Source organism: Erythrolamprus reginae, chromosome Z (assembly GCF_031021105.1).
Source record: "Erythrolamprus reginae isolate rEryReg1 chromosome Z, rEryReg1.hap1, whole genome shotgun sequence".
NCBI classification, from domain to species: Eukaryota; Metazoa; Chordata; class Lepidosauria; order Squamata; family Dipsadidae; genus Erythrolamprus; species Erythrolamprus reginae.
This window is the reverse complement of record NC_091963.1, coordinates 146,907,479-146,931,185: the sequence shown is the minus strand read 5'-3', so window position 1 is coordinate 146,931,185 and position 23,707 is coordinate 146,907,479. Positions and strand designations below refer to the sequence as shown.

General features: G+C 43.0%; 1 protein-coding gene across 1 annotated transcript in view; it reads left to right on the top strand.

Moving 5' to 3' along the window:
* CDH24 (cadherin 24) overlaps nucleotides 1-19,625 on the top strand; it is a 32,046-nt gene extending 12,421 nt beyond the window's left edge. Inside the window, exons 5-11 of the mRNA XM_070728943.1 lie at nucleotides 6,021-6,211; nucleotides 6,610-6,863; nucleotides 7,009-7,145; nucleotides 13,293-13,414; nucleotides 13,514-13,628; nucleotides 15,681-15,929; nucleotides 19,111-19,625. Coding sequence (XP_070585044.1) covers nucleotides 6,021-6,211; nucleotides 6,610-6,863; nucleotides 7,009-7,145; nucleotides 13,293-13,414; nucleotides 13,514-13,628; nucleotides 15,681-15,929; nucleotides 19,111-19,625 — 1,583 coding nt within the window. The remainder of the gene's footprint in view (nucleotides 1-6,020; nucleotides 6,212-6,609; nucleotides 6,864-7,008; nucleotides 7,146-13,292; nucleotides 13,415-13,513; nucleotides 13,629-15,680; nucleotides 15,930-19,110) is intronic.
* The last annotated feature ends 4,082 nt before the right edge of the window (nucleotides 19,626-23,707 follow it).

Here is a 23,707-nt window from a genome sequence, read left to right as displayed (position 1 = left end):
CTTTCATTAAATGTTTTATTTTAAATTTTCAGTTGCATTAAAAAGGGCAGATCATTGCCCATTTCAGAATCATATTTTATATATCTTACTTTCCTATTAATAACAATCAAGTTACTATATATGTGACAGAGAGAAAAGAGATAAGGAAAAAAGAAGGAGAAAAAGGTCGTAAAAATATGAAAAAGGTATATATATCATTTATACTGTATATTCTTATTTGAACTAATCTTCATAAAGGGGTCTTATAAGTGATTACTGTTTTCGGCTGATTTTTATTTTATTTTATTTTTTTTGTGGTTCTGGGATTTCTTTTTTTTCTCCCTATGTTTTTGTCTTTTGGCTCTTTTTTATCACTTTCATATTATGATTACATATATATGTAGTGTGTACATAAGAACATAAGAAGAGTCATGCTGAATCAGGCAAAAGCCCATCAAGTCCAGCATTCTGTGTCACACAGTGGCCCACCAATTGTCCATCGGGATCTTGAGCAGAAAGAGAAGAGTGAATTTTTTGCCTCTGGGGCTTCAGGAAAGCGAAACGACCTTCCTCAAAGCTGAAAATCAGCTGGCCAGCCCGTGCATGCACACTGGAGCTGAAACATGACAAAATCCCGCGGGCCCTCCAATATGACTCCATGTGCCAGCAGTGGCACACATGCCATAGGTTCGCTATCACGGATGTAGGGACTTCTGCTTGAGCCGGGGGTGGGGTTGGACTAGTTGACCTAGAAGGTCCCTTCCATCTCTAATAATAAACTAATCTAAACAAAAATGGAACTTTCTTCCACATGTGGTGGACATGCCCTGAAATCAAGAAAATTTGGGACAAAATTAAGTTATGGATTTACGAAATTACTAAAATAAAACTTAAATTAAAACCAGAGACTTTTCTTTTAGGTATAACAGATCTAAGAATAAAAAATATATATTATTTGATCCAACATATAAACACAGCAATTAGAATAATCACAACTTTGTTGTGAGCCGCCCCGAGTCTGCGGAGAGGGGCGGCATACAAATCTAAATAATAAATAAATAAATAAAATAAATAAATAAATATGTATCGCACAAAATTGGAAAAAAGAAGATATACCAACGGAGAGAGACATGATTAAAAAATACTCGACTGTGCAAAACTGGATAAATTAACACAAGAACTTAAAAATAAAGACGAGTCAGGCTATTACGATACTTGGAAATAATTTTACATACGGGTTGACAGTAGAAGAAATAATAGCTGTAAATAATATATACCCTGTTTCCCCGATAGTAAGACACCCCCGATTGTAAGACGTATCGGGGGTTTCAGGGGGGTCGGTTCCAAGCTCCCCGCGCGCCCTTCGCCTCGCCGCGGCGCCACCGCCTCTTCCCCTGCCAAGGCTCGGCTGCAAGCGGCCAGCGAGGCCGACCGGCTCCGAGGCGAGCGGCCGGAGCTGCGCCCTCCTTCACCCGCCTCCTTTCCGTCAGGCAGGTGGGGCTGCCCAACTGCGCAGAGCGGCTCCTCCCCTCCAGACACACGCTTCCCCGACACGCGTCTGCGGCTCCACGCGTGCCCTTCTGGACTCTGGGGAGATGCCTTCGGGAACGCGACCCTTTCAATTTTTTTCCAATGTAAGACATACCCCGAAAGTAAGACGTAGTGGGGCTTTTGGGGGTAAAAAGAAAGTAAGACACTGTCTTACTTTCGGGGAAACACAGTAGTATGTTTATTACATCTTAGAATTTTTTATAAATTAAGATTCAGAGTTTATTATAATCCTAACTTTATTTTTATTTATTTATTCATTTGTCCCATACACAACACATATGGAAGAGAATAGACATGAAGTAATATATACAAAGATAATATGTAAAAATAGAGGAGAAGATATATGACAGGAAGAAAATATATATGATATATGAGATAAAGGAAAGACAATTGGACAGGGGACGAAAGGCACACTGGTGCACTTATGCACGTTCCTTACTGACCTCTTAGGAACCTGGAGAGGTCAATCGTAGATAGTCTAAGGGAGAAATGTTGGGGGTTAGGGATTGACACTACTGAGTCCGGTAATGAGTTCCACGCTTCGACAACTCGATTGTTAAAGTCATATTTTTTACAGTCAAGTTTGGAGCGGTTAATATTCAGTTTGAATCTGTTGCGTGCTCTTGTGTTGTTGCGGTTGAAGCTGAAGTAGTCATTGACTGGTAGGACGTGGCAGCATATGATCTGTCACTACACTGCTTAAATATAAGGACAGAACCTGATGGCTGCTGTTACAGGCCACAAATACATACTAAGAAAGAATTGACTTGAGTTTCAGTTTGGGTGGGGGGAGGGTTAGGGCTATGTTCTGTCGGTTTGTGATGTTTTGTACTTCAAGACATATGTATAGTCAAAATAAGTAAACACATGATAAATTATGTAATGTCTTTTTTAATATTTACAAACTCAATAAAAATCATTAAAAAAATAAAATAAACTAATCTAATCTAATCTCTTGGTGTACAAGGACAGAGGACTCCATGAGTGCTGAGCATGGAAGCAAAAAAAAAAGCTTCTGGCTTCTTGGAAAACCGTCCTTGTATGTCAAGCAAGATCAAGCATGACATTCACCTGTCTTTCAACGCCTGCCTTTTTTCGTTCAGGTATCTGGGACACAGCGTCCCTCAGACATGTCTCTCGGAGGTTACTGGGCTGCCTCGGATAGATATTTACATCGTGAGATTGTTGTTACGGTTTGCAACCCATCGCTAGATGATCTGGAAAATGGGGGGGAGGAAGGGGGCGAAGTTGGAGGGGGGGAAGATACCTATAAATACGCTCAGCCGGCCAGGCAGCCGAGCCATCCATCAAGTTTAACAGCTCCCTGACAGGTTCATCTTCACAACATGCGAAATTGATTGGCCAGAGAGGTGGGAACTAACGATCAGAGGAAGTAGCCCCAACATCTGGAATAATTATGTCTGGCAAACAATGCCCTGGAAATTTTCCAGCTTTGTAGCAGGGCAGAGAATGGTGAAGGAAGAATAGAATTGGATTGGATCAGATCGGATCGGATTGGATCGGAGCAGAATGGAATGGAATGGAATAGAAAAAATGGATAGAATGGAATGGGATAAAATAGAATAGAATAGGAATAGAATAGGAATACAATAGGAACGGGAATAGAATGGGAATAGAATAGGAATAGAATAGAATAAGAATAGAATAGGAATAGAATAGGAATAGAATAGAATAGGAATAGAATAGGAATAGAATAGAATGGGAATAGAATAGGAATAGAATAGAATAGAATAGAATGGGAATAGAATAGAATGGGAATAGAATAGGAATAGAATAGAATGGGAATAGAATAGGAATAGAATAGAATGGGAATAGAATAGGAATAGAATAGAATAGGAATAGAATAGGAATAGAATGGGATGGGATGGGGAAAGGGAATGGGAAAGAAATATGGAATGGAATAGAATAGAACAGAACAGAACAGAATATTGACCAAATGTTGACAAGGAATTTGTCTTTGTCAAATATGGATTTGAAGTCCCTCCAATCGTATGTTGTTAAAGTATGTCTCATCAGAGGCAGTCTAGGATGAGGAGGGTCAAAATCAATTTCATTGAGGGCCGCATCAGAGCTGTGGTTGACCACAGGGGTGGGGTGGGGCGCTAGGTATGGCCGACTGGGTGGGCGTGGCCAGATTGATGCCACTCCCCAAACTGCTGCCACGTTTCCTCTTCACACTGGGTAGACTGGGCTGAACCTACGTTGACCCGATCTTTCCTCTTCTCATTGGGTAGACCAGGACAGTACTGCAGGATGGATCCAACCATATATCTGGCCCACAGGCCTTGAATTTGACACCCCTGATCTAGGACAAATCGCCGCGGCTAACTTGCTATGGCCAACTGGTCAGGGCCAATTTGACGCAGGACGCAGTTACGGTAATATCAAAGAAAGGTTGGAACAAAATCATTACAGTTAGGATGTAAAAGAAGGGACAACACGAAACATGGGTGGCAAAAATTAAAATAATTATTTTTAATTTTAAATCATTACAGGTAGTTTTTGACGTAAGACCGCCATAGAGCCCCCAATTTTTATTGCTAAGCGAGACATCGCCCAAGTAAATTTTGGCCCATTTTGCGACCTTTCTCAACACAGTTGTTAAAGTGAATCACCGCAGCTGTTAGGTTAGTAACATGGTTGTTAAGTGAATCTGGCTTCCCCGTTGACTTTGCTGACCCAAAGGTCTGAAAATATGAGGACATAATTGTGAGACACCATCATAAATGCGGGTTGGTGGCCAAGCGTCTGGATTTCGATCATGCAGTGGGGATGCTGTAATGGTCGTAAGTGAGAAAAGAGATCCTGTCACTTTTTTTCAGTGCCTTTGTAACTTCGAACGGGCACTAAATGAATTGTTGGTAAGTCAAGGACTCCCCTTAAATTGAGATGTTGAATCGTGCAGTTGTTCTGCTGTATGTTGTCCCATTCTGTCGCCGGAGCATGTATAAATTTAAGTGCCAAAGCACACTGCAACAATATAGCCAAGAAGGCTTCAAGAGTTGTAAATCCTATCCTAATCCTATGTAGCTTCTGCTCTGGCAATCTCACACTACTTACCAGAGCTTACAAAACTTTTGCAAGACCCATCCTCGAATACAGCTCATCTGTTTGGAACCCATATCGCATCTCAGACATTAACACCCTTGAAAATGTTCAAAGATACTTCACCAGAAGAGCCCTTCACTCCTCCACTCGAAACAGAATACCCTACGAAATTAGACTTTCAATCCTGGGCCTAGAAAGTTTAGAACTAAGACGCCTTAAACAAGATCTAAGTATTGCCCGCAAGATCATATGCTGCAACGTCCTGCCTGTCGGCAACTACTTCAGCTTCAACTACAACAGCACAAGAGCACACAACAGATTTAAACTTAATATTAACCGCTCCAAACTTGACTGTAAAAAATATGACTTCAGTAACCGAGCTGTCGAAGTGTGGAACTCATTACCGGACTCCATAGTGTCATCCCCAAACCCCCAACACTTTACCCTTAGATTATATACGGTTGACCTATCCAGATTCCTAAGAGGTCAGTAAGGGGCAAGTACAAGTGCACTAGAGTGCCTTCCGTCCCCTGTCCTATTGCTCTCCTATATCTCCTATACCTTTCTTCTATTCCTATATCTCTTCTTCTATTCTTTCATTGATATGTTCTATTACTATATCTTCTTTTCTATTCTTTCTTAGATATATTTTACTATGAGTATCTCCTCTATAACCTTCATCATGTATTTTACTATGTGTATATAGATATATACCCAGTAAAGCCCTCATTGTGTATTGGACAAAATAAATAAAATAAAATAAAATAAAATAAAATAAAATAAAATAAATAAAATAAATAAAATAAATAAAATAAATAAAATAAATAAAATAAATAAAATAAATAAAATAAATAAAATAAATAAAATAAATAAAATAAATAAAATAAATAAAATAAATAAAATAAATAAAATAAATAAAATAAATAAAATAAATAAAATAAATAAAATAAATAAAATAAATAAAATAAATAAAATAAATAAATAAAATAAATAAATAAAATAAATAAAATAAATAAAATAAAATAAAATAAAATAAAATAAAATAAAATAAAATAAAAAAATGGTGTGTGAGGTAGACCATGGCCAACAGGGCGAAGAAATGCTACCTGGGGAATGGTCAGGTAAGACCGGACCAGGTCCAGAGCTCCGTAACAGGTAAAAGAAAAAAAGGGCTCAGAATGAACCTTCCTTAGGCTCTAAAACCGACAGTGAGAGACTTGTATTTTCAGACTTGCAAGATTCTGTTAATGAACCTTGCAATAATGTAGAATCAGCTGATCCGTTCATGTTTCCAGTCTTGTTTACAGCTGACAACCTGGCCGAATACTGTAGGATGGGACTTCTAGTCCAACGCACCCGGAGGATGCCAATATACAAAGGGTGTAGCAACTCGCGTGTCTTTCCACCCCACTTCTCTCCAGGTTCCTATCAGTTTTCTGTGGTGGAAACCGCACCTCCGGGGTCTGCAGTGGGGAGACTGCGGGCCCACGATCCGGACGAAGGGGAGAATGCCCTGCTTGCCTACAGCATCCTGGAAGGAGGAGATGGAGCGGAAGCCTTTGCCATTCACACGGACATGTTGGGACAGGATGGGATCATTACTTTGAAAAAGGTAGGTGAAGCATCCCAGAAGTATGGACTTTTGTCTCTTTTCCTTCTTGGAGCTTTGGTCCAGGAGCCATTATCCATCCTTCCTTCCTTCCTTCCTTCCTTCCTTCCTTCCTTCCTTCCTTCCTTCCTTCCTTCCTTCCTTCCTCCTCCTCCTTTTTCCTTCCTTCCTCCCTCCCTCCCTCCACTTTTTCCTCCCTCCCTCCCTTCCTTCTTTCCCCCTCCCCCACCCCCTTTCCCTCCTGCTTCTTTCCTCCCTCTCTCCCTCCAGTTTTTATTCCTTCCTTCCTTCCTCCCATTTGTATATCTTTCACCAACCTGTTGAACTGCTTGCCTTTGCTCGCTTCCAGTCCTGAGCTTTTCTCTCGTTGTCGTTTTCTCTCTGCTTGGATGGCGGTGTAGTCTCTGGATTTCGAGTCCCGCCACTCTTACACCTTCCGAGTCGAAGCCACCAACACACAGATCGACCCTCAGTACATCCGGAAGGGCCCTTTCAAGGACGTGGCCACCGTCCGTGTGACAGTAGAAGATGCTGACGAGCCTCCGGTCTTCTCCCGTCCCGAGTACCATCTGGCCGTTTATGAGAACGGCCCGCCGGGGACTCTGGTGGGCAAAGTCACAGCGGTGGACCTGGATACGCCCAGCAGTGTCATCCGGTAATGGCTGGGGAGAACACGGATACTGCAGGGTGGGAAACCGGTGTGTGTTGTCTTTGTGTGGTGTGTGAAGTTTCAGTTACTCCATTTATACTTCGTTGCCGTGACAACCTGATACCCCAGGTGCCCACCCTCCATCTTCCAGATACTCCATCCTGCAGCATACGGACCCTGAGCGCTATTTCAGCATCAACCCGCAGGATGGCGCGATTCTGACCTCGGTGCCACTCGACCGAGAGATTTTGGCCTGGCACAATATGACAGTCCTGGCAACGGAACTTGGTAAGGGACAGGGTGGATCAGGGGTTGGATATACGGTGGGTGGGAATCCAGGAGTCTCCAAGGTGGGGGAAGTATTTCATTGCAAAACATGTAGTACTATTTTGATTCATCATGACAGTACAGATATAAAAACTGCTCAGATCAGGTTAACAGAGTTGGAAGGGACCTTATAGGCCATTTAGTCTATCTCCCCCACTCAAGGAGGAGATTCTATGCCATTTCTGACATATGGCAGTCCAATCTCATCTTGAAAGCCCCCAGGGATAAAGCTCCCACAACTTCCGAAGGCAACTTCTGTTCCATTGGTTGATGGTTCTCACTGTCAGAAAGTTCCTCCTTATTTCCAAGTTAAATCTCTCCTTGTTCAATTTCCATCCACTATTCCTTGTCTGGCCTTTGGGGCAGAGGTGGGCTCTTACCAGTTCTAACCAGTTATATAGAGCCATTAGTAACTCTCAGGGACGTTCTCAGCTGCGTTCTCTTGTTTTTTGTTTTACGACGCCATCTTGTTTTTTGCTTATGACGCCATCTTGTTTTTTGCTTATGACGCCATCTTGTTTTTTGCTTATGACGCCATCTTGTTTTTTGCTTATGGAAGCTCTTTTTTTTAGTATTGCGCATGCAGCAGGGGTTACATCCCTCAACAAACTGGCTGTAGAAGAATCCAGAATCCACCCCTGCCTTGGGTGCTTTGGAAAATAGCTTGACACCCCTCCTCTCTGTGGCCGCCCCTCAAATATTGGAAAACTGCTCTTGTGTCTCCTCTGTTCCTTCTCTTCACTAGACCAGCCATGCCCAGTTCCTGCAACTGTTCGTTGTATATTTTAGCCTCCGGTCCTCTCATCATACTGGTTGCTCTTCTCTGCACTTTTTTAGAGTCTCAACATCTTTTTTATGATGTGGTGACCAAAACTGGATGCAGTACTCTAGGTGTGGTCTTACTAAGGCCTTATAGAGCGGTGTTAGTACCCCACTTGATCTTGATTGTATCCCTCTGTTCAAGGGTAGGTTCCACTTACATTCGCCACCGGTTAGCATCCCAATGTTTCACGCGCACGTACTTAGTCTGCTTGCACACGCACGTTCCCTCATGAAATTTCACTTCCATGCATGCTCAATAGAATGCAGCTGCGAGAGCAGTCATGCGCTTCCCTAGGTATGCCCATGTTACACCAACACTCCGCAGTCTGCATTGGTTGCCGATCAGTTTCCGGTCACAATTCAAAGTGTTGGTTATGACCTTTAAAGCCCTTCATGGCACCGGACCAGATTATCTCAGGGACCGCCTTCTGCTGCATGAATCCCAACGACCAGTTAGGTCCCACAGAGTGGGCCTTCTCTGGGTCCTGTCAACTAAACAATGTCGTTTGGCAGGACCCAGAGGAAGAGCCTGCTCTGTGGCGGCCCCGGCCCTCTGGAACCAACTCCCCCCAGAGATTAGAATTTCCCCCACCCTCCTCGCCTTTCGTAAGCTTCTTAAAACCCACCTTTGCCATCAGGCATGGGGGAACTGAGATATTCTTTCCCCCTAGGCCTTTACAATTTATGGATGGTATGTTTGCTTGTATGTATGATTAGTTTATAATAAGGGTTTTTTAGTTGTTTTAGTATTGGATTGATATATGCTGTTTTTTATCAGTGTTGTTAGCCGCCCCGAGTCTATGGAGAGGGGCGGCATACAAATCCAATAAATAAGTAAGTAAGTAAGTAAGTAAGTAAGTAAGTAAGTAAGTAAGTAAGTAAGTAAGTAAGTAAGTAAGTAAGTAAGTAAGTAAGTAAGTAAATAATAAAATAAAATAAAATAAAATTAAATTAAATTAAATTAAATTAAAATTAAAATAAAATAAAATAAAATAAAATAATAAAGTAAAGTAAAGTAAAATAAAATAAATTAAAATTAAAATTAAAATTAAAATTAAAATTAAAATTAAAATTAAAATTAAAATTAAAATTAAAATTAAAATTAAAATTAAAATTAAAATTAAAATTAAAATTAAAATTAAAATTAAAATTAAAATTAAAATTAAAATTAAAATTAAAATTAAAATTAAAATTAAAATTAAAATTAAAATTAAAATTAAAATTAAAATTAAATAAAATAAATAAAATAAAATAAAAAAATAAAATAAAATAAAATAAAATAAAATAAAATAAAATAAAATAAAATTAAAATAAAATAAAATAAAATAAAATAAAATAATAAAATAAAATAAAATAAAATAAATTAAAATTAAAATTAAAATTAAAATTAAAATTAAAATTAAAATTAAAATTAAAATTAAAATTAAAATTAAAATTAAAATTAAAATTAAAATTAAAATTAAATAAATTAAAATTAAAATTAAAATAAAATAAAATAAAATAAAATAAAATAAAAAAATAAAAAAATAAAAAAAATAAAAAAAAAAATAAAATAAAATAAAATAAAAAATAGAAGGATTTGGCCCGAAAAACAGCTGCGGAGCGGGAAGACTCTTTTTCAAACAGCGAAAGAGGAGAGGCCACCCAAACATGGGAAAATTCACCAAAAATTCCTTCTCCAAAAAGATGGTGATGCCCACAGACCAGCACCGACCAAACGAGATACGTGACATCATTGTCACGTCACCAGCGAGTTGCTAACGGTTCAGGAGATCTGGTCCGAACTGGAAGGAACCCACCCTTGCCTATATTAATGCAATTTAGAATTGCATTGGATTTTTTGGCTGCCGCTGTACACAGCTGGCTCGTATTTAACTGGTTTATAAAGATTATCTCCAAGACCGCCTTCTGCCGCACGAATCCCAGCGATTGTTGAGGTCCCACAGAGTTGATCTCCTTAGGGTCCCGTCGACCAAACAATGTCGGCTGGCGGGACCTAGGGGAAGAGCCTTCTCTGTGGGAGCCCCGACCCTCTGGAATCAGCTCCCCCCAGATATTTGCACTGCCCCCACCCTCCTGGCTGTCTGCAAGAGTTTTAAGACGCATTTATGCCACCACGCTTGGAACTTTTAGATCTTCCTCCTGACCACTGAATGTTTTAAGTATGATTGTTGAATGATTGATTGATAAGTTTTTCTTTTAATTGCTTTTAAATTATAGTATTAATAGTATTAATTGGATTTATATTATTGTTCTGTTTTTATATATACTGTGAGTCCTCGGAGAGGGGCGGCATACAAATCCAAATAAATAAATAAATAAATATCAAAGAGTACTGGGCCTACGATGGGACCTTGTGGTACCCCACTGCTTAATTCTCTTCGTGTGGATTTAGATTCGTTAAGGACATTGCAAACTATACGTTTACAATGAAACATATGAAGCACGCTTAAAACAGTTCATTCAGTGACTCTTTGAAGTTACAACAGCACTGAAGAAAATGAGTTCAGACCATTTGCCCCACTTAATGACCACTGCACCATCCTCGTGGTCATGTAATTTATATGCTTGGTTCGTATTTATAACGGTTGCAATATCCCGGGATATCGCTAGATTCCTTTTCTGCGACCTTTTTGACAAGCAAAGTCAAATGGGTAAGCTGGTTTCACTTAACAACTGTGTTACTAGTTAACAACCGCAGTGACCAAGAAAAGTCATAAAACTGAACAAATCTCACTTAACAAAGTAACAGGTTTGGGGCTCAAGTGTGGTCATAAGTCGAGGGTTGTAGTACTTGACTCGGCAACCATTTGTTTGCTCAAAATCACAAAAACACTGAAAAAAGTGACTTACGACCAGTCCTCAGACTTATGACTGCCACAGCATTCCCCACTATCACCTTCTCGAAATTCAGAGTGCTTGGCAACTGGTATCCATGTACAACTGTACAGCAGTTGTAGTTGTAGAGCTGACGTAGTCCCCATCCACAAAAAAGGCAAAAAGACCGACCCAGGTAACTACAGACCAATCAGTCTGACCTCTATACCTGGAAAAATACTGGAGAAAATAATCAAAAAACAACTTACCCACTTCCTAGAAACAAACAAGATCATATCCAATAGCCAGCACGGATTCATCAGAAACAAATCATGCCAAACCAATCTCATATCATTTTTCAACACCATAACCAAGTCAGTTGACCAACGCAACTCAGCGGACCTCATATACTTGGACTTCAGTAAGGCTTTCGATAAAGTCGACCACAATCTCCTAATCCACAAACTAGAAAAAAATGGAGTAGACTACTACACATGTAGATGGATAAACAGTTGGCTGACCAACCGCACCCAACGAGTTGTCCTCAACGGCACCAAATCCACATGGAAAAAAGTAGACAGTGGAGTACCACAGGGCTCTGTCCTGGGTCCTGTACTCTTTAACATCTTCATCAACGACCTGGACGAGGGAATAAAAGGGGAACTAATAAAATTTGCAGATGACACCAAGCTGGCGGGGGTAGCCAACACCCTTGAGGACAGGCTCAGAGTACAAGAAGACCTAGACAGACTATCACAGTGGGCCCATACCAACAAAATGAGGTTCAACACTGACAAATGCAGAGTCCTCCACCTCGGCAAAAAGAACCCTAGACATACATACAGCCTGGGAGATACCCCACTCAGCAGTAGTGACTGCGAAAGAGATCTTGGAGTCTTGGTGGACAATCAACTAAATATGAGTCAGCAATGTGCAGCAGCAGCCAAAAAAGCCAACTCAATCCTAAGCTGCATCAACAGAGGAATACGCTCCAAGACCAGGGAAGTACTAATACCACTCTACTATGCCCTGGTGAGACCCCACCTGGAGTACTGCATCCAATTTTGGTCACCTCACTACAAAAAAGACATCGAAACTCTGGAGAAGGTGCAAAAAAGAGCAACCAAAATGATTAGGGGACTCGAAACCAAGACTTACGAAGAGAGATTGAGAGAACTGGGCATGGACAGCCTAGAAAAAAGAAGGTCTAGAGGGGACATGATAGCAGTTTACAGATACTTGAGGGGTTTCCACGGTGAGGAGGGGGTCTCTTTATTCCCCAGGGCACCAGAGGGCCGGACGAGGAACAATGGTTGGAAGCTGACCAAGGAGAGATTCAACCTGGAAATAAGGAAGAACTTCCTGACGGTCAGAGCGATCAACCAATGGAACTGCCTGCCAGGGGAGGTGGTGAACTTCCCAACTCTGGACACTTTCAAGAGGAGATTGGACTTCCATTTGGCTGGGGTGCTGTAGGGTTTCCTGCTCAGGCAGGGGGTTGGACTCGATGACCTAACGGTCCCTTTCAACTCTATTAATAAATTTAAAAAATTAAAAAGCATACTGGAGTCAAACGGTCCCCTTCCTGTCTGACTTCCAACAAATAAAATCAATGAGGGAAGCTGGCTTCACTTAATGATCACACAATTCGCTTAATAATGACAGTGATTTGCTTAACCGGTGTGGCCAAAAAAAAAAAAAGGTCGTAAAATCAGAAGAATTGCTTGCTTAGCAATAGAAATGTTGGCTCTAAATGTAGTCGTACGTCGAGGACTTCTCTGTAATAGAAAAGGCGATGGCAATTGTTTATTAATTTTCTTCTCCCTTTCTTTTTCCTTCTTCCTTTCTGCTCTCTTGGAATGTTTCTGTCTTTTGCGTCGAACGTGTCAATGGTGCATTTTTTTGGCACTCCGACATTGTGGAGCGGGGCTGCGCTTTCTGCGTGTTTTTCCCTATGATTGATTGATGGATGGATTGCCTATGTCGGCTGGATGGTTTTATATCGGCGGGCCTGTGATTTCGCTTGTCGGTCACGTTGGACATTTTATGTTCGCCCACCCATGCGCAAATGTGCTTCATCGTGCACCATTGCCCACTTCCGTCCCCTTAACTCTGCACATCTGCCCACGTCTTTCAACCTCTTGACGTGACTTTTGCCTGTCTGGTTCTGCCGGTGGTATGACGGCGGACTCTTTCATTTTGTGTGTATGTGTGTTATGAATGGGATCCACCCCACCCCACCGGACTTGGGACCACGGGTCGCATTGGCTTCCCGTGGACGACCTGAATGGCTTTCTCCCATGGCTGAATCATTCATCCACTTTGTATGGCATATCCTTATCGGTCGATATACTCGTTGGAACGTTCTTGGTGTTTATCTCCCCGTCTTTCCTATTTTTCGACTGGATCGCCGTACACATCGCGTTACGTGGTTCCATGTCACTCCTTATCCCTGACTCTTACTCTCAGACAGTCCCACACAAGGTTCCCAGATTCACGTGGCCGTTCAAATCCTGGATGTCAACGATAACTCACCTCAGCTGGAACAGAACTACGAGCCTTTCGCCTGTGATAACGCCATCCCAGGACAGGTAAAATAAGGGGCACCCTAGGACACTGATGGGGCAGGTTGGGGCCGGAGAGGAAGGCACTGGCTGAGAAGAATTTTGGTCTTTTCTTTTTTTGGCTAGCTGGTGCAGCTGATCCGAGTGGTTGACCGAGATGAGGATGGTAACACGAGCCGTATCATCATCCGTTCCCCATCCAGGATCCGAGAACCAAACGTCACTGTGCGGGATAACAAGGGTGAGACATGGATGCCTGTCCTAAAATGTAGAACAACACTCTGCCTCCCTTTCATAATGTTCCTTATGGACTAGGAAGCTGCACGGTTGATAAAAGGATAGTAGACATTTTCAATAACACGTCACGAGCAATGTACGGAATATATAAGCAGTGCTTCTCTAAACATTAAGAGGTCTGGACTTCAGCTCCCAGAACTGGCTGGGAGATTCTGGGAGAGGAAGTCTGGACCTCTTAAAGTTTACAAGGTTGAGAAACACTAATCTAGTCATTCAGAAATCTATACAAAAAGTATTAACCAAGATGATATTGTTCCTTGAAGACGGCGGTACGTATGTACAATGTTAGGCAGAGTTTTATTTTATTCGTTTGTTTATGTATTTTGTCCAATACACAATGAGGGTTTTAGTGGATATATATATATATACATACATACATGTGTGTGTGTGTAGATTGTTCTGAGTTCGGGTTTTGCCCCGTGTAATATTATGCATGTCTATGCGACGTTTCAGTGAAATCACATTCACCATCATCAGGCTGAAGTTGTAAGCTTCGTGCTGCTGTAAATATAGTTATATTTACTATATTTACTGTATTTACAGCAGCACGAAGCTTACAACTTCAGCCTGACGATGGTGAATGTGATTTCACCGAAATGTTGCATAGACATGCATAATATTACACGGGGCAAAACCCGAACTCAGAACAATGGTTATAGAGGTGATACTCATAGTAAAATATATCTAAGAAACAATAGAAAAGAAGATATAGGAATCGAACATATCAATGAAAGAGTAGAAGAAGAGATATAGGAGACCAATAGGACAGGGGACGGGAGGCACTCTAGTGCACTTGTACTCACCCCTTACTGACCTCTTAGTTGTCAAACTCGGTTACATTGAGGGCCGTGTCAGGGTGTGGCCAGCTCAACGTCACTCATGTCAGGAGCGCCTGCAGCAGCCTGATATATGAGCCAGCAAGAACAGGTTCCCAAGCTTCAGTTTCAACTGCGAAAGCCTCCTGCAACTCTCTGTCAGCAAAAACCGGGCTCAGGAGGATCACACGCAATTCTTTTGTCTGGCAGAGGTACAACCAGCCGGCCCTTTGGTGTTTCTAGGGTTACAAAAAGAAAAATGCAACATCCAGGGTGCAAGGGTGGAGTCCCACAATGCGGCCACTACCAGTTCTCAAAACCACCGGCAACCACCATTACTGGTACGCCCGCACCAGCAGCACCAGTAGCATTTCACCCCTTCTTGGGTTATTACTACCTGTTGTGGTTAGCTCTGGCCCAGCTCCTGCCCCAAGGACTGTGGATGTGGGGGAGACATCCACATGCTGCAGGCCTGTTTTGCCCCCGGTGGAATCTGCTGATGAAGGCTCCTCTGACCAAGAAGACATGAGTGACAGGGAGGAGGAGAGTGGGGCAGACAGCTCAGAAGGAGATCAATTCTCTAGCTCCTCCTTGGATTCAGAACAAGAGTCAATGATACAGCCACGCATGCGGAGAGCGATGCATAGGCAACAACAACTGAGAGATTATTATCAAAGAAAAGGAGGCCACCTGTGGTTGGGTGGGGCTGTGGTCATTAGTGAGGCTGTTATAAATAGCAGCCTGTGGGTTTGGCCATTGTGGAGGATTATCTGATCGTTGTGTTTCGTGACTGCTTTGCTGCGTTTGACCTTTTGTGTGCTGATTTTCCCCCGCTTTGAAACTAAACCAGAGCAAAGTGTGTTTCGCTTTCTGAAAGAAGAAGGACTGTGAATTGCCTCACAGCTGCAAGCTAAGTATCACAGAACTGATAAGGGACTTGTACAAATTACCAGTTTGTTTGGAGACCAGTGCTCTTGGCTATACCAAAAGAGGGCTTGGTTTAAGTGAATTTTCATGATAAAGAACATTGTTTTGAATTTTCAAACGTGTGTGTGTCTGAAATTTGTACCTGTGAATTTTTGGGAGGAGTCTATCAGAGAGCCCGACAGAACACTACCTACAAGGAAACATTGCAAAAATATAACGGCCTACTCTTCTCCTTCAAATTTTCTCATCTCCAGACAATTCCGCTTCCTTGTTGCTCCGGGCTACCCGTCTGCCACCCCAAGGTGGATTTCTGCTTGTGCCCCTGGAACTAGTAGATGGTGGTTCCCCTACTCGCACGGGCTCCCCGACACTGACGGTCAGCATCTGCTGGTGCCGGCGAGATGGGGCCATGCAAACTTGTAGTCCGGAGGCCCTGGGATCTCCTGCTGGCCTCAGCACCGGGGCTTTGCTTGCCATCCTCGCCTGCGTTGGCACCCTACTTGGTGAGACTTCGAATTGGCATGCTGTTGGTCTGGGTGGATAGAGAAGGATTTAGGGGTCGTGATTTCTGACAGTCTCAAAATGGGTGAACAGTGCAGTCAGGCGGTAGGGAAAGCAAGTAGGATGCTTGGCTGCATAGCTAGAGGTATAACAAGCAGGAAGAGGGAGATTATGATCCCCTTATATAGAGCGCTGGTGAGACCACATTTGGAATACTGTGTTCAGTTCTGGAGACCTCACCTACAAAAAGATATGGACAAAATTGAACGGGTCCAAAGACGGGCTACAAGAATGGTGGAAGGTCTTAAGCATAAAACGTATCAGGAAAGACTTAATGAACTCCATCTGTATAGTCTGGAGGACAGGAGGAAAAGGGGGGACATGATCGAAACATTTAAATATGTTAAAGGGTTAAATAAGGTTCAGGAGGGAAGTGTTTTTAATAGGAAAGTGAACACAAGGACAAGGGGACACAATCTGAAGTTAGTTGGGGGAAAGATCAAAAGCAACATGACAAAATATTATTTTACTGAAAGAGTAGTAGATCCTTGGAACAAACTTCCAGCAGACGTGGTAGATAAATCCACAGTAACTGAATTTAAACATACTTGGGATAAACATATATCCATCCTAAGATAAAATATAGAAAATAGTATAAGGGCAGACTAGATGGACCATGAGGTCTTTTTCTGCCGTCAGACTTCTATGTTTCTATGAGAAAGGACAGTATAGGCGGCCCTCAACTTACAACCCCAGCATCTACTGCCATGCACGACAGTTGCTAAGTAAATTGTGCCCTCTTTTACAAATTGTGAATTACGCCGCTGTTAAATGTATCTGGCCTCCCCCGTTGACTTTGCTTGTCAGAAAGCCAGCTGGGAAGGATACAAAAGCTGGTCACATGACCCCAGAATGATGCAAATGTGGTGAATAATACCAGTTCATAAGAGCTGGAGTGGCGCTCAGTGGTTAGAATGCAGCATTGCAGGCTATTTCTGCTGTCTGCCGGAAGTTTAGCAGTTCGATCCTGACCAGCTCAAGGTTGACTCATCCGTCTATCCTTCCGAGGTCTGTAAAATTAGGATCCAGCTTTTTGGGGGTCAAGAGGCCGACTCTGTAAACTGCTTAGAGAGGTCTGTGAAGCACTGTGAAGCAGTATTTAAGTCTAAGTGCTATTTTTTAAAGTCTTAGTGCTATTTTTATTGCAGATCGACAACAGTCATGTGAAAAAAACCAGCCAGGAGTCACTTTTTTTCAGTGCCATGCCCTAGACCCGGATTGTGGGGGCAATATGCTGGTTCTGTTTTTAAAAAGTGCTATTGCTAACATGTTGTAAGCTGCCCCGAGTCTAAGGAGAAGGGCGGCATAAAAATCGAATGAATGAATGAATGAATGAATGAATGAATGAATGAACGAACGAACGAACGAATGAATAAATAAATTTCGAGGGGTCACTAAACAAATGGTTGTAAGTTGTAAAATTTCTGCCGCACGAATCCCAGCGACCAGTTAGGTCCCACAGAGTTGGCCTTCTCCGGGTCCCGTCAACTAAACAATGTCGTTTGGCGGGACCCAGGGGAAGAGACTTTTCTGTGGTGGCCCCGACCCTTTGGAACCAACTCCTCCCGGATATCAGAGTTGCCCCCACCCTCCTAGCCTTTTGTAAGCTCCTTAAAACTCACCTCTGTCGTCATGCATGGGGGAATTGATACTTTCCCTCCCCCTAAGCTTATAAAATTTATGCATGGTATGCTAGTATGTATGATTGGTTTCTAAATTGGGATTTTAAATTAACTTAAACTTAAATATTAGATTTGTTTACATTGTACTATTATTGCCGTGAGCCGCCCCGAGTCTGCGGAGAGGGGCAGCATACAAATCTGATTAATAAGTAAATAAATAAATAAAATTCCAGCCAGGGCAAGTTAAGGCTACTTATCCTAAGTAAGGCTCTAGAAATAACTCTGGAGAACTTCTGGTGGAGAAGACAAGACGCTAGAAGTGACCCAACAGTACGCGGGGGGCAGGGAGGAGGATCAACATTGCAATGGGGAAAACATTCACTGAAATTTGGGGGGGAGATGTTCGTCTCATTGTGCTGGGTTTCTCCAGGAGGGTGAGCAGTGCAATGGTGTGTGCGAACGACCTTGGAAACAGGAGGAAGAGCTGCAAACCAGGTAAGAGGCGGATAAGAGTTGGATAAGAGGCAGCTGAGTCTACTGAAGGAATGACGGCAGGGGAAGCATCTCAGGAGGGACCCCCCCCCCACAAGTTTCATGGGTTGTAAAGGAGACAAGAGTGTGGGAGAAAAGTCCCTTCAAACTAACAATGTTCTAGGTCAGTGATGGCGAACCTTCACGTGAAAATATCACATGCGCTCGTTAGGGCCACGGTTCAGAAAAGCCAAACTTCTAGGTTCTAGTCCACATGCATGCCTGACAGCTGGCTGGTGTGCGCATGCGCACACTAGTTTTCATCACTGCCACACGCACAAAGGGATCGTCCTCTGGAAAAGCTGAACTTGCGGGTTCTCACACGCCTGCACACACGACAATCAGCTGACCGGAGCTCATGTTTTCGGCACTGCCCCGCTCGCAAAGGACAGCTGATAGTTGGGCAAACATGCACCCCAGAAACTCAGAAGACAAACAGGCATGTGTGCTGGGCGCAATGGCTTTGCGTGCCACTTTTGACTGCTAGGGTACAGGAGCTGGCGTGAGGATGGGAACTCACCCTGTGACACGGAGGTTGGGTCTCAAACCTGGGCTGATGGTTTTCCAACCAACAAGCTGAGTGCCTTAACCGTTGAGCCACCGCCACCCTCTGATAATATGATCTTAAAATAAAGCAGAATTAGCTTGGGCGGCTTTGCTTCCTATCTGGTCGACCTCACAACATCATCTTGCAAGTCTGAAAATACATTTCGTCCCCGTCGCCTTTTCAGCCCATGAAACAAGGGAGAGTGTCTTCTGAGCCAATTATCCTGCCCACTATACGCTGCAGGCTCAGCTACATTTTATCCGGTTGTTCCCTCTTCTCCCTGTTTTCCAAGGCCATTCCCACATGCAGAAAGAAGCAATTCAGGGTGTTTGCAATGGATTGTTATTGTGATTAACCTCTCGCCTTTTCCTTCCTTTGGTCCATCCAACTTCACCAATGCATCAACTTCCCGCTCGCTTCTAGCTCTGGTGCTGCTTTTCGTCGCCCTCCGGAGGCAGAAACAGGCTGCGTTGTTGCCGTTTGAGGAGGAAGACGTCCGTGAGAACATCATCACATATGACGATGAAGGCGGCGGAGAGGAAGACACCGAGGCCTTCGACATGGCCGCCCTGCAGAACCCGGACGCTGCCCCCCCACCCTCGCAGCAACGGCGCCTCCTCCGGCGGGACGTCCTGCCCCGTCCACACTTCCCACCATCCCTGTCCACCCGGGTGCCACCGCAGCCTCATGACGTGGCCAGTTTCCTGACAGTCCGCTTGAGCGAGGTGGACGCCGATCCTTCTGTGCCTCCGTACGACTCCATCCAGGTGTACGGCTATGAAGGCCAGGGCTCCACCGCCGGCTCTCTTAGTTCCCCCGGCTCTTCCTGCGCTGGGGATAGTGATGCTGGCGGTTATGAGTATCTGGAAGAATGGGGGCCCCTCTTCCGAACGCTGGCCGAGTTGTATGGTGCACCAGAGGGCCCTCCTCCAACCTGAGCCCTCTCGGGCCCGGTGCCTCATGGAAGAGTGTGGACCTCGAACCCCTTCCTTTGTTTTCGGTTGCTTGTTCTCCGTTCCGTCCACCTGCTTCCTTGTTCTCAGTTTTGGATTTGTCCATGACAAGCACCATCATCTCATGGATTCCCAAATCCTTCCTGTTGACCTCTTCTTGTTTTGCTGTGTTTGTTAACCACCAATGTTTTTTTCCCATTTCTTATGTCTGTATATCCTGTTCCTTTCTTTTCTCTTTTCCTTTTCTTATTTTCCTTTCCTTTCCTTTTTCTATCTTCCTTTCTTTTCCTTTTTCTATCTTCTTTTCCTTTTGTCCCTTTTCTTCTTCTGACTTCCTTTCCTTTTTCTATCTTCCTTTCCTTTCTCCTTTCTTTTCCTTCCCTGTCTTTCCTTTTTCTTTTTCAATCTTCCTTTCCTTCCTTCCCTTTTTCTATCTTCCTTTCCTATCCTTTCCTCCTTTCCTTTCCTATTTTTCCTTCTTCCCTTTTTTTCTTTTCTTTCCTGTACTATTTAGGGTTCTCGTCCTTCCTCTGTCCACCGTCTGCTTTATCCTCATTTCTTTGCCTCTTCTTCCTCTTTTCAATTGCTCAACTCCTCTTTCCCCCCCTTCCCCAACTCGCAGTCTTGACTAATTTTCTCGTTCCGTCCTGTCCCCCCTTTTTCGTTTCCGACACGATTCGTACTGTGTTTTTCTTACGTCTCCTCCCCCCTCCCCCCCTCCCCAATCCCTATCTAAAATATTCTATGCATTCATCTTTCCCCCCTCCTTAAAAAAATTCCCTCGGTTCCAGATTACCCCTCCCCCCTTCCTGGATCCTATACTTATCCAGTCTTGCCAGCATGGATTGACCTCTTATCATTCAAAGTGCATCGCCCAAGCCCTGACAGCAGAACCAAACCCACTCTCGGGATGACCATTGGAGTGGAGTTTTTGCAGCCCCCGTGGAAGGACTAAAAAAAAATGTGGATCTTTTTTGGGGGGGTGCCCCTCCTCCTTTCTGACACCAAAGGGAGGGGGTGGCGAAAACGCCGTGTCTCCAGAGACTCTATTGTTCTACAATCTATAGGGAGTTCAGGCGAAATCGGTGTCAGGTGGGAACATCCATGTTATAATTTCGTAATAAACGATTTATTTTCTAAAAAAAAAAATATAATAAAAAAAAATGATGGCCAGGTTGAGTTGTGTGTGCACGAGAGGTGGAAAGCCTTCGTCTTGTAACCGGCTTATTTTTAATTCCCAGTTTCAAATGTATAAAATTTATCCATTAATTTATCAAAATAGAGTGGTACCTCATGATACGAACTTAATTGGTTCTAGGAGGAGGTTCGCAAGGTGAAAAGTTCGTAAGACGAAACAATGTTTCCCATAGGAATCAATGTAAAAGCAAATAATGCGTGCAAATCCTTCAGGAAAATCCCAAACTTTAGAAGGGAGGCGAACAGAGGGCAGGGAGGAGCAGCTAAAGGGGGCAGGTGGAAGAAGCAAGGCTAGGCTAAAGGGTGAGTGGGAAGGAAGAAAGGCAAGGGGGGCGCCCCTCCCTTTTCTTTCTTCAAAAGACACTCTTTCAGTGCCTGTGCAAGCACGCTGTTCTCCTACTTTTGTTAATGCAAACTCTTTCCCCCTCCAAGCCGCCCCTCCCTTTTCTTTCTTCAAAAAAGGGGAAAAAAAGAAACCCCTCTTTCCCAGCAGCAGCGGCTTGGGTTCGTAAGGTGAAAATAGTTCGGAAGAAGAGGCAAAAAAATCTTAAACACCGGCTTCGTATCTCAAAAAGTTTGTTAGAAGAGGCGTTTGTAAGATGAGGTACCACTGTACATGATAGGAAAAAGAGGCATGGTGCAGTGGCCTAGAAGTGGTGCTCTAGCCTCACAATCAGGAGGCTGCCCAGTTCGATCCTAGATAGAGGCAGATATTTCTCTCTCTCTTAAGCACAATAAAAATATATCTACGGAATGGAAATCCACATTGACAACAGGAAAGGCATCCTGTAAACACTCAGTTGCCCAAGACTCCACCCGCAAGGGATTACGGGGTCTTTAAAAGAAGATTATGATAAAACAAAAAATAATATAAAAAGTCCAGGTAGCCCTTGATTTACAATACTTCACTTAGTAACCGTTCAAAGTTACAACGGCATGGAATAATGTGACTTTTTCAAACTTATGACGGTTGCTGCGTTCTCATGATTTAACAACAACAACAACAACAACAACAACAACAACAGTTGGAAGGGACCTTGGAGGTCTTCTAGTCCAACCCCCTGCTTGAACAGGAGACACTACCCCTCCCTACATTTATATTTCGATGCTGGACAATCAACTCCGATTTATGATGGTTGCAGTGATGGCGAACTTATGGCACGCGTGACACAGGTGGAACACGGAGCTGTATCTGCAGGCACGTGAGGCACTGCCCTATATCAGCTGATTTTTGGCCTCCTTGTCGGCCGTTTTTAACCATCCCCAGGATTCAGGAAAGCTTCCTGAAGCCTGAGGACAGTGATAAACAGCCCGATGGCCGAACCGGAAGTTTATTTCCAAACTTCCGGTTGGCCTGTTGGGCTATTTTTTGCTCTCCCCAGGCTTCAGGAGGCTTTCCTGAACCTTGGGGAGAGTGAAAAACAGCCCAGCAGGCCTACCGGAACTCCAGAAGGCTTCAGTGAGGCCTGTGTGCATCCATGGGGTGGGAGGAGCATGGAGGGATTGTGCACATGGAGGGGGCAGCACACATGCCCAGGGGGGAGGGCATTGCATTATGGGTGTGGTACACACGTGCACACTATCTCACATAAGTGCCCTCTTTTAGCACCCAAGCAATGGTTCACCATCACTGGTCAAGGGTCGCCTGCTTGCGCAGGGGGCTGGACTAGAAGACCTCCAAGGCCCCTTCCAGCTCTATTCTGATTCATGTAATGTTTTCCTTTTATACAATAGTATATACGAGCCATTTTCATAACCACAAATCACCAATAAAAAATAATGAAAATTTACTTTTTATTCTCCCCACTACAACCATAAAGTCCAGAACGGTGGGAATGGCTTATTTTGTGGGTGTGGCTTGCCATTAATGTGACCAGGTGGGAGTGGCTTGATGATCATGAGACGGGGAGTGGCTTAAAGGTCACGTCAAGGGTTTGGGTTGGGGTGCCTGGCCTCTCCTCGCCTCAATGAGATACAATTTCCCCATCTATTTACAATACTATTTAATTCTCTGTATATATGCTATATGTGTACATACATGTTACACGCAGGCACACAAAAATATACATTGTCTACTATATAAACTGTATGTGTATATATACACACACACACGCACAGCTTTTCTAAAATTATACACATTCAACCTCATTTACTGCGATAGGAAAACATACCCAGAACCCAGAAGGGGGGGGAAAATCAATTTTCTTTTAGCAGTTTGTAGGAGACCATCACTGGTCCAGAAGCAATTTCCAAAGAGAAATAATTTTTTTTTTTAAATTTATTAGATTTGTATGCCGCCCCTCTCCATATCCTCTCATTTGGATAAAGGAATCAATTTAACAATCTCTGCTGTGGGAAAGAATATATATTTATGTTTCCTCATTAATCTTTGTAGACTATCATAATTTATATTAATAAAATTCCATTTTTAAACCCTAAAAGTGGGGGGAAACACCTTTTCTAAATTTTAAAACCAATTTTTTTTTGGAAACCATTTCTAAAATTGATATTTTAAAACATCTCTTTTTTTTACTTTGCTTTTTTTTAAAAAGGAATAAAACTTCCTCTTAACACATGTGCTTTAACAATTCGCTTTGGTTAGTACTTTACAACTTTTAAAAGTTACTCAAGCATTTTATATAGAAAGGCGGGAACAACAAAGCCGCTTTGCAAACTCAAAAAGTACATGAAAACTTCCTTTCCATAATGTAGATATCACACCAATAAAAATCCAGCTAACTACAACCAGCTCATTAAATTTAAATGGCTCCTACTGATTTATACACGTGGAATAAAATGTTTTTTTAAAATTCTCTTTTAAGAAGAAGGGCTTATTACCAAAAATACGGCTACAGTCCAAAAAAAAGCAT